Raw genomic sequence first — 11,903 nt, 5'->3', positions numbered from 1 at the left:
AAACCGACCGACACGTTCTCATTTTATTTATTATTATTATCATTATTATTATTATTATTATTATTATTATTATTAATATTATTATTATTATATTATTATTATCATTATCATTATCGTTATCATTATTATCATTATCATTATCATTATCATCATTATTATTACTTCTTTTTTTTTTTACAAAATAGGAGACCTACGTAAATCGACGGAGATTACCGAATGCAAAGATTATCGAGAAGAATTGTGCAGCGGTGTGGATTTTCAAAAAGATAGGTCGTAAATCGATAACTCGAACACGATGGAGAACGTGGACGACAAAACGAGAACGCTTCCAATAGAATCGTCGATCGTCGATCGTCGATATTTTTCGTCCTCGTGGAACGTTCGTGGATTATACTTTGTCGATCGTCGCTTGGAGAGGAGCGTTCGCCCTTAATTGCCATCATAGTCGTGCGGCGATGCATGATGATGCGCATGAATGTGTGCTGGCAGTTCGACCGTAGGTACACCCAGACTGCTTCTCTGTAACGTAATATAAATGAAATTCGAATACCCAGATATATTTCCTATTTAATTTATAATGATCATAAATCGGATCAGATCCATGTCAGATTCATTAGCTTTATAAATTTCAAAAATGTCTACCTGGGATCTCATCCCGTTGATGGGGGTGGCAGTGGGGTTATCAGGTGGATAGCCGATTACGTGCGTCGAGCATTTTTCGCAGGCACGACGCCGTCGAGAGGACGCGTGACAACGCAAAGCACGACAAAGTTCTCGGGCCATTTCCGAGCATAATGATTCTTGTTGTTGATTCTGTTGTTGCTGTTGTTGTTGTTGCTGTTGCTGTTGCTGTTGTTGCTGTACCGTTTGAGATATACCCTGCAGAGATCCCGAGCAAGTAGGCATAGCTATCGGTCCTCTCTGTGGTCATACATCATACGATTTATATCTTTATTTATTTATTTATTTATTTATTTATTTATTTATTTATTTCGGTTTATTTATGTTCTTTGTTTTTGTTTCTTAATAAACTTGCAAATGGTTATTACTATTGAACGGACCTTCGTCTATTTCGAAACGTAGAACACTGGAGATCGGTTGACATGCTTCAATGGACGATGAGTTCATGCTGACGTTTGGTCGTGATGTCGAGATGAAACAAAACCGAGAAAATTTCATGCAAACTTAATGTATCCGAAGTTCCGACTAATGTCGTCCACTTTTTGTTAGATAATGACGTTCTGTCGGTTATCAATGATTACTGAAAATCAATGTCTTTTCAATGAAAATCATGCACAGGCACGAATTTAATATCGACGAGAAAATTTAGGATAGTCGGTCATGTTAAATTTGAAATCTCGTGCAATAGAAATGGATGAGAAAATAATAATAAATTATCGCGATTTTGAAAAGTCAAGGAAAAGATGCGAGGGAAAAAAGAAAATCGAATAAATACGAATGGAGACTCACTCGTTCGGCTGGTCCATGTCTTCTCGAATTGTAACAGAATTCGAAGATGGCTATCAGCACGGCGAAGGCCAATCCACAAAGTAAAACGACAAAAACACCACCTATGAAGGAACAGATAATCCTTATAATGCCAAAAGAGGACGAACATCGAAAAAGCATCCTTGATAAATTTTTCGTTCATATTGTGTAAAAAAAAAAAGATTATCGAAAATCGACTGTGTACCAGATGCATTTAAATCGAGTGTTCCTTGGAATCACGTTACATATCTATATCTATATTCTCTCCTATATTACGATTTCTGCAAAATATTATTTTGCTTGTTTTTTATTTTTAAAAATCGAGTCTGAAAGTAGATAATTTTCAGGACTAATTTTCACGCAAGTAAAAAGCCGGAAACGATTGTCTCGTGTAGAAAACTTTTACATGAATCTTTGAGTATTAAAATCAAACAAAAATTGCAACCTTAAGAATTCATAGCGTAAATCCTTGCAAACGTATAGAAAGAGAAACCTTTTAATAACTCAACGACAGCTCGTACGAAATACGTGTGTGGACAGTGTTTTGCAAAATATCGTTCGATATCGGCAAAAAAAAAAAATACAGAGTTAACAGCGATAAAGAATACAGAGTTCTATTGAAAAATTCAAACGTGACTTTGGCAGGACTTCAAGATTAATAATTTCAAGTTGTAAATAATTATTACTACGACGTGTCTCTTTTCTATGCGACATTCGTCCGAGATATTTTTTTTTTTGCATTTCGAACACGTATTTCTTTTCTGCTCGTATATATTTAAATCGAACATGTACTCTGTAAGGTGCGAAGAAGTATTTTTTTTTTCGAAGAATTTTATCGCAGATAAGTACGAGAATAATAAGGATCGATGAAGAGATACAGGGAAGAAGAAAAGAGGAAAAACGAAAAGGGACAAAGGATCTTTCACTGACCTATATTGTCGACCCCCAAAGCATTGGCTTTACTCTCTTTTCCTTTTTCGGTTCTCATGCAGGTGTCGCCTGGACTTTTCCACCATTTATCATACAACATTTGAATTTCACCCTTTTCTTGAAGCTCCAAAATCGCCAGAGATATTTTGTCCCGCCAAGGAGATCCTACGAATACGTGTTACGAGATTACGTGACTACGATAATGTTATTTTAGATTTATTTCTTTCTTATCTGCTACTTTTCAACTGTATGATGCTTTTAAAAAATGATATATTTTTACCCATCGGTGTAGCTATTCCGTAGCCTTTGCTATCTAGAAGACCACCGATTTGCGTGAGATTGCAGTCCCTTTGTACGATGTAATCCAACATCGTTGACTCCATCAAGAAGGCGTAATCTCCTTGAAGTACTCGTTGAATTCCTTCTTCGTAAGTCGGCACGAATACGGAAGGTTTTCGATTTTCCATAAAACGCCACATCTTTTTATACGTCTCGATCATCGAATCCTTTTTGATATAGAATTAATGACGCTTAGTTTTCAATCCGTTAGTTATAGTAAATTCATAGAAAGTAACTATATGCGACATTACTCTAAAAAAGGTCATCGTGCTACCACTGTCGAGAGTACCATAAGAAATGTCAGTTTGACTGGCTAGATCTTCAGCATTTTCGATCGGTGTGATCATCCTTTCGACGGTTAAAAATGCCGCCAAATTCGCGGTGTAAGAAGATATTATTATCAACGTGAAGAACCACCAAATGCCGCCGACTATGCGCGTGCTGGTTGCCTGTCGAATCAATTCAAATAATTATATTGAATCGAATAAATCTAGATAATATGATTTAAAAACATGAATAAAAGAAAAGGATCCTCGTACCTTTGGATTTAAATCGCTCCCTTGTTGCATAAGTGTACCAATGGTGAACCAAAAACTGTTCGAGAGAGAAAATTGATTTTCGATGATTTCTGGACCGACGTGACAGGGATAAGGATGATTCCACTCGTACGGACTGAATCTTGCAACGACGAACATAGTAACCGATACCAAGACGTACGCTGCCAAGACGTATAGCCAAATCTCGATCGCCAATGGATTCATAAAAGAGAATAGTCGCGCAGGATGGCTGGTTGGCACCTGTCGAGCCATTTAGAACAAAGAAAAATATCTTCCACGGAATAATTCAAGTTATTACATGAAATAAGATAAAACCAGTTGTCCTGTTTAATCGTACAATGTCAAGAAAAAGATATATCGGCTAATACCAAGAAGAAGATAAATCTTTTACTGTTATATTCAATATGATTGATATATAAATGATATATAAATTTCATCAAAATAGATACCTTAGTTTCGATAATTATGCGTTCTTCCAGATGAATTAATTTGCATTGATCCACGTAACAAATACACGTATAATCTCCATGATCATTTTCATTTTATGATACACTATATCGTAAGTCCTTGATAATAAGATAATAACGTAAATTAATAGATACAATTGTTTCGAAATTAACAGAGAATTTCAGACCGTTCTTTAGATCCGACTTCTCTGTTATCGATTTCTACGAGCATGATATAATTAGAGGTGATAAAGCGAGAGAGAGAGAAAGAGAGAAAGAGAGAGAGAGAGAGAACGATTCAATGTTTCATGACTAAGAACGAGAACAAAGAGGTGACAAATATCTTATCTTAGCTACTGTATGTTCGATCACGATACTATATAACTTATTACGTCTTTTAAAGTATTTTAAGGTGACCTAATAACACCCTACCACCTTTTAAAATATTAGAAGGTCCAAGGAAAAGCAGATGCCTGGTTCCCGCGGACGCATCAGCGCGCAAATAGAATCGGTTGATTCAAAATTTAGCACTCCCTTCTTCTAATGGAAAAGAAACGGTAGTACCGTGGAAGAATGAAAGAGGGATCTTTCCAGATGGTCGGAGCTGAATTTAAGTCGTGAAAGAAAGAGAGAGATAAAGAGAGAGAGAGAGAGAGAGAGAGAGAAAAAGAGAGAGATCTAGGAAGGCATGAAAAATATTACGAACTAAAGAGAAACTTCCAAAAAAAGAAAAAAGAAGAAATAAAAAAGAAAAAGAAAAAATGTGCATCGAAGAATTTACTTTTTTTACGAAATAAATCAAACGTCGGAAACGTAGGAATTATCTCGAAAATATTTTTTATCGCGTAAAAGAAGAAAGAGATAGGAACATGGAAAATGGTAATCGACGTTCAGAGAATGATTAAAGGGCACTTTGAGTAACCACATCTCCCGAGTAACATTAGCTATAATTAAGTGGCTACCTTACATTAATTAGATGTCGCGCTCACGGTCCAACACTGATTAGACAATCAAGTAAAGGAAAGGAAAATGAAAAGGGAATTAGACAATTTAATTGAAATTTCTTCGACGTTATCAAGAATGTCATTAAAATTTTAATCAAAATAACGATTAATAATGTTTAAATCAATATATTTCTCACTTATTTCTTAAATATTTCGATAAATTAATAGTATCGTGCAAATGAAAATTTGATTAAACGATCGAATTGTTCGTCTGGAGTTACTCGATTGCTTTTCCATTCATTCGTCTTTTTAATTCTTTTAAAGAAATTTTTCAAAAAAGAAAATAAAAGAGAAATAAAGAAAGAAAGAAAGAAAGAAAGAAAGAAAGGAAGGAAGGAAGAAAGAAAGAGAGAGAGAGAGAGAGAGAGAGAGAAGAAATAGGAGCGAACCTAATTCTCGTAAATTCTATTGAAACGGTCGAGTGAATTTTCCGTTGGACGCAAAGAAACGATAGATAGACGTAGTAGAATGAAACGAAGCTCGAAACAGAAGTGACCAATTGCTTGGAATCGATGCACCCAAAATGCGTTATTTTATATTCGTATCATCGATACAAACAATCCATCCGAGTGTTCGATCTTTCGGTTGGTTGAAATTCAAAAATGAAAACGTAATCGAAAAGAACAAAGATCGTTTATTAAATCATCGATGCGCCATCAGCTGTGTCTGCCATTAATTAGCCCGGCGACACGTGCATCCGCGAGTTACCGAAACGTGTGCATACGCTCTCGAATTCATCCTAGTGTTCACGATATTACTGTCGCATCGAGAAACTTCGAATGCACCGTTACACCCGATAGAAAGCGTTCATTCATTAAGGATTTAACAACGCGTTTCATATCTCGACTCGAACGCATTCACTATCCGATTTTTCTCATTTCCTTTTCTATAATATAGCGGTACATATCTTATCCTTGATAATACTCGGATCAAAAGTAAACACTTTTAATCTTGCAGTTAAATAAGGTTTAATCGCGCTCGATCGTAATTTCTTTTTTACGACGGTGCATTTTTAGAAAGCCTTTACTAGTCATCGAAAGATCGACAAATATTTTTCACATGCGGGTAGAACCCGTATAGAAAAGGAAAAAGGCAAGATAGGAGGAAAAAAGAAAAAAAAGAAAAAAGAAAAAAGAAGGAAGAGCAGGTAAATACGAGTAATGAATGCAACGCGTGGATGAAGACCAGATGCAAGTGGTATCGATGAAAAGAGCAAAAGTAAGAGGATAAAGGGACATGGGAGAATGGGGAAAAAAAAAGAAAAAAAAAAAAAGAAAATAAATAAATAAAGAAGAAAAGAAAAAACAAGGAGAAAAAGAGAAAGAAACACAGAACTGCAAAAAAAAAAAAGGAAAAGAAAAAAAAAACGGAGTATGATAAGGGTGATGAATGTAAACTCGCAAAAGGCAAAAAATAGTAGAATGAAATAGAAAAAGAAAAGGATAGAAAGAAATAGTTGCAAAGAAATCAAGAAGCGAGAGCAACAATGCGGAAATCCGGATGAAGTAAAAATATGAGACTTAGCCGCCGGGTGCAATTTCCGATGGCGAGCCAGCCGAGGATTAAAGGGGTGGTTTATACTGGTTCCTTCCTTCTTTAAATACGACTCTCCTGGCGCGTGTAACAAACGTAATCGCTTACACGTTTCAAGATAAACTCACGGATGTTTAAAACGCGAGACGATATTCGCCGTCCTAAAAGAAACAAACTTTTACTTCTTTCTTACCTTAAAAAGAATGGAGATTCCAAGATTCATGAAGGGCTTTGTAAAGTCTATAACGCTCTCTCGAGCATAATTAATCGTCATCGATCCCACTGCCAAATCAGCTTTCTGAAAAAAGACATTTCGAATCGTGAATTTTGACGGATGATCATTTTAATGAAATTATTAATTCTCTTTATGAAAGATATCGTATTGCACAATTACAAAAACTGTGTAACGTAGAAGATTTTTTTTTTTGATTCATTGTATTCGTACAAGTGTGAGATTAACCCCATAGACCACGTCTATTACTCGGTCTACGTCGTCAATCGAAATACAAAGGAATATACAAACGCATGCAAAAGTGTATTGCAGGGAAGAAATGAATTTATATAATCGTTCAAAAGTGCATGCTGTATATAAGTTTTTCTACTTCCTGCCAAACCTTTTTCTCAATCTTCTTATCGTTGTCAGGATCCAAATGTACGTATCCTAGGATTATCAACTTGAAATTTATAATGATACTTGATGAAACATTTACGTGTCGTATATAAAAAAAAAAAAAAATAAAAATATCGTAGAGTAATATTCGATTAAAGCAATATAGCACTTGTAATTAATATAATTGGGTCAAGCATCGTCGTTTTATTTTTCATTAAAAAATGACGATATTTAGATTGCTTATTGAAATATCATACAAACTTTATGTATGTTAAATAAACATTTGCTTGCATGCGCTGTCACGATTAAAGCAGAGTAATGAAAGGATTTACTACATGATAAAAGCTCATTTCATTTCAGTTATCCGATCCTAGCGCTCTTGTTTTTTTTTATCTTTCTTTCTTTCTTTTATTGTTTTTTTTCTTTCTTTTTCTCCTCCACCACGTCCGACTCTTTTTCCATTATCCTATTGTAACATGAATTCTTAAGCATTGTTTTATTTCAAAGACAGATTAAAAATTTGTATTTAAAGTAGTTTCAAACAAATCCGATATTAGATAAAATAATGAAAACACGACTCGCAAAGATCGGTGGATCTGTTATTTGAGGATATATTATGTTGAGATACTTTAAGGGAATTCTTTCCTTCTTTTCTTGGATATAACAAAAAGGTACGGAAAACTCGAGTCCATTGAAAGATACTTTGAGGTGCAATGAACGAAATGGAGATGGATAGATGCGTGGATAGATGGCGAATGAAAGGGGATGGGGGAAAAAAGAGAGGAAGCAAGCAAGGAAGAAAGAAAGCAAGAAAGAAAGAAAGAAGGAAAGAAAGAAAAAAAGAAAGACAGATAGACAGATAGGTAGACAGACAGATAGAGAGTAAACGAAAAAGAAAAAGTGAGAAGGGAAAAGAAAAGGTAAGCGAGGGGAGGACGAGTTTCTCAAAGTACGTACGCACTCTCGAGTTACCACTATATCTATGTATGTAACTGCTTTTTCAGCGTCTGAAAAAAAGCGCATGCTTTCTCGCGAAGCACTCGATAGATACCACCATATTACCGAGTCTTAGGCAGATTTATTTCTGCAGGTTTTGTCACTATAGACTAGATGTACGTCTATATAAAGATACCCATCTCGATGGTTACTCGATAACGCAACAAAAGATTCTCTGCTGATTCTTTCGTTTCTATTCTTTGGAATCGAATTTTTTCTATTTCACTTTTACATATATATATATATATATATATATATATATATATATATATATGTATGTATGTATGTATGTAAAGGAGACATTATGAGAACGATATAAAATCGCTGATTCACGCGAACGTTATCCAGCCAAAGAATGTATGTATATCCATACGTTTTACGATAATTTTCTTTAAATCTTATCAAAGTTCGTGACTACGAGGGTAAAGAGTAAGAATAAAAAACAAAAAGGAAAAAAGAAAACAAGACTCCAAGTTCCATCGAATTCTATCGATTCTTCTATGAAAAATAAAGCCGTGTATCTCATGAAGATGACGACGACGATGACGATAATGATCGATAAGTTCGTATATACGATAAGATCTTAAACGATTTAATTGCGATTTGTTTCGTAAGAAGCGAGCAATTATACTTGTTAGTAATTGCTTTTAATCAAAGAGACGAAAGTTTCGATGAGAAAGAATCGAAAGAATTGTGGAAGGAGAACGAAAGGAGAACAAGCGAAAGAGAGAGAAAGAAAGAGAGAGAGAGAGAGAGAGAGAGAGAGAGAGAGAGAGAAAGAAAAAAAGAAAGAAACAGAAAGAAAAAGAGAAACAGAGAAAGAGAGAGAGAGAGAGAGAGAGAGAGAGAGAGAGAAAAAGAGAGAAAGAGAGAAAGACAGAGCGAGTATTAACCTTGTGATTTGCAAAGCGTGCGATTCAAAGCGCACTTTGCTCACCTTGTCCATCAGCTGGCGTACTATTCCGTTCCATTCGCCGGTCTCGTAATCGTAAACGCCGTATTTGCCATCCGGCACAAGCTCGATCCTGTAGGTGAAGCCTACCATGTGTGCTATCTCCTTCAGCAGGTCGATGCAGAAGCCCTCGTAACGCTCGTTTCCACTGAAATTCCCTCTGTTCCTCAGCATTACGTACGGCTGCTCCTATGGGGGACCATAAAAAGGAGGCTACCACTTTTTTTTGTTTCTACTGATCCTTCTTTCCTTCCTTTCTTCCTTCCTTCCTTCCTTCCTTCCTTCCTTCCTTCCTTCTTTCAAACTTTTTTTCTTCTTCTTTCTTTTCGTTCCTTACGTTCATTTTTCACCTTTTCCCCTTTCATCGATTCTTAATCTTTCCCGACGACTCGTCTCGATCCTTACGCGTTTAAGGTAAGAGGATATTTGAAAAAGAGATAGAAATAGAGAGAAAAAGGAAATGATAGGAAAGAAATTAGAATGAATCGATTGGTCGAAGTGTTACGCCGTGTCTCTTTCGATAGCGATGTCGATCGACCGCTTAAATGGATTACTTTTTCACAAAGCTCGTTAAGTTCAGTTGTAAAAGAGTAAGAGGGAGATAGATAGGTAGATAGATAGATAGATAAATAGAGAGAGAGAGAGAGAGAGAGAGAGAGAGAGAGAGAGAGAGAGAGAGGGAGAGAATGAATGTGTCTATGAATGCGCAGCGATCGAGAACTAACGTCGAACCAACTCGCGAAAAAATAAGTACGAATATTCGTGTTAATGCAAAGAAATATTGTAAGGTAATACTTGTAAAAATATATTTGTGAACAAATATATTTCAATGATATTTCCATAAATATTAATAAACTGCTCGTTCTTATATACGTCGAGGAGATATGAAAAAATAAAAAAAATAAAAAACACAAAAAAAAAAAAGAGAGAAAATGATCTGTGAGATATTCGAATGGAATCATAAACGAGACGGAAAACGCAAATCACGCGACATCTTGGCTTCTCTTCCCTCTTTCAGTTTATAACCTCTGACATTTTGCCACTTGTCTTCTGTCTCACACCGATTCGTTTAATGCTCTCGAGTATTTACCCAATCTTTCCACGTAATACTCCTGACACTTTTACGATAAGTTAAAAGTACTTTTTCACGTGATATACCATCGTGACGAGTCAATGTTTCGTGACGAACGGTCCATACAGGAAGCTCGGTAGCGAAAATGGTCGGCATCGTTCAGATACGCGTATAAATAGAGGAGCTCTCGCACGAGCTTGTTCTTTTACTATGATTGTAAAAAAAAAAAAAGAAAGAAAAAAATAGATAACAAAGAAAGAAGGAAAAAAAAATTAAGAAAGAAAAAAAAATGTATGTACATTTTATCGGGCGAGTTTGTACATGAAGCTTTTGGACGATGGATTTACTTATGTATATGGCGTTCAAGCGATGTTTCTAAGTTCTAAACGGAGCATGTATGTATTTACAACGAAGACGTATTTTGATTACTGATTTATTTATTATAATATCGTAACGCAATGGCGATACCAACGCAAATCGAAATAAATTAAACATTGTTTGGTGACTCACCGTCAAAAATGTACACTTTAGGTTCCAGCTTCTATCTCTTCGTTCCAGTTATGCTCCTACGATATCAAACAACTACGAGAGCAATTAAACTTGGTAAACGGATCTCTTTTAGATTAGAATGGAAATTAAAGTTTAAGAATTTTTAGATGGTACCATGTGGACGCACGTCTTAACTCCGACACTCTTGCACGCTCCTCAGAACTATGAGGAATAGCCAAGCGGAATACGTAATCCCATGGGAGAGGGTGGTAATAATAAGAAGAGATATATATGTGCATATATATATATATATATATATATATATATATATATATATGAACGCGGCAACATATGCGTCTTAAGTACAAAGTATAATAACGTATAAAGTTTAATTTACGAGATAAAAATTTAAGCAATAATTTATAAAAATCTGATGCATTTGTGAAATTATAAATTATAATTGATTCTCGTTAATGGTTTAAACGAGATGATTTTCTCGAGAATTTTCTTCGTAATCTTTTTCCAGTTCTATTTCTTTTTTCTTTTATGGTTACATTCTATCAGAGAAATATGGGGAAAAATAGCACTACCAAGCATTGTTGATAAACGAATACAAAGAGATAACAATAAATTGAACGATACGAACAAACATCTACGTACATAAAACGAGGCAACATCAATCAGCGGTGATAAGTGCAATTAAATCGAGTGGCAGAAGTGTTATATATTGATATCTACTCGTTAGGTGAAGAATTGCGAGAGATAAAAGAGATAAAAAAAATGAAAAAAGAAGTAAATTTGAAAGGATAGCTAAAGGATAAATGAGAACGATCGAAAGGATAAATCGAATGAAAATCGAAATCTAATAAATTAAACAAACCAAATCATACATGTCGCATGAGTTCTCTGACGATGCCGTTCCATTCGCCTGTTTCGGGATCTCTTGCACCGTACTTCCTGTCAGGTACCAAATCCAGTCGATACGAGAAGCCGACTTCCCTTGCCACCGCCTCGAGCAGGTCCACGCAAAAACCATAAAACCGCGAATTCCCGGTGTAGTTTTTTTCGTAGTGCATCATCACATACGGTGTTTCCTGTCCACGAACGATATTCATGCAAGAAAGGCAAAATTCGATTGTATCACGGAACACCATTCGCAACCCATTTCGCGTAGAACGAGACGAGAAAAATAATAACATGTTGGCAGTAGAAATGAAACGAAAAAAGAAAAAGAAAACAAACAAGAAACGGATAAAAAAAAGAAAGAAAGAAAGAAGGAAGGAAAGAAAGAAGGAAAAAACAAATAAAACGTATTTGATCATCGCGAAGAAACGAAAACCTTATTATATTTTACCTTCTCGATAGATTGACGTACTATGAACATATTTTAAATATCTGTATCGAGGATAAATGATTATCATATATTTTTGAGGAATTTATTGAATAAGTAGATAATATATTGATTAGATATATAGTACGAATCAAAT

General features: G+C 35.3%; 1 protein-coding gene across 7 annotated transcripts in view; it reads right to left on the bottom strand.

The window, feature by feature from the left end:
• Nucleotides 1–67: 67 nt before the first annotated feature.
• The window catches only part of LOC122631448 (glutamate receptor ionotropic, kainate 2-like), a 74,869-nt gene continuing 63,033 nt past the window's right edge, over nt 68–11,903 (bottom strand). Inside the window, exons 11-20 of one of the 7 annotated variants that reach the window (XM_043817139.1) lie at nt 11,307–11,510; nt 8,841–9,044; nt 6,491–6,595; nt 3,297–3,563; nt 3,009–3,206; nt 2,699–2,924; nt 2,419–2,583; nt 1,471–1,571; nt 643–921; nt 68–519 (exon numbers count right to left, since the gene is read on the bottom strand). In XM_043817139.1, coding sequence (XP_043673074.1) covers nt 430–519; nt 643–921; nt 1,471–1,571; nt 2,419–2,583; nt 2,699–2,924; nt 3,009–3,206; nt 3,297–3,563; nt 6,491–6,595; nt 8,841–9,044; nt 11,307–11,510 — 1,839 coding nt within the window. In that variant the 3' untranslated portion in view covers nt 68–429. The other 6 variants (XM_043817140.1, XM_043817144.1, XM_043817141.1 and 3 more) reach the window with 6 other exon arrangements.

The sequence above is a fragment of the Vespula pensylvanica genome, chromosome 9 (genome assembly GCF_014466175.1).
Source record: "Vespula pensylvanica isolate Volc-1 chromosome 9, ASM1446617v1, whole genome shotgun sequence".
NCBI classification, from domain to species: Eukaryota; Metazoa; Arthropoda; class Insecta; order Hymenoptera; family Vespidae; genus Vespula; species Vespula pensylvanica.
The sequence above is the reverse complement of the archived record's forward strand: the minus strand, read 5'-3'. Positions and strand labels throughout refer to the sequence as shown.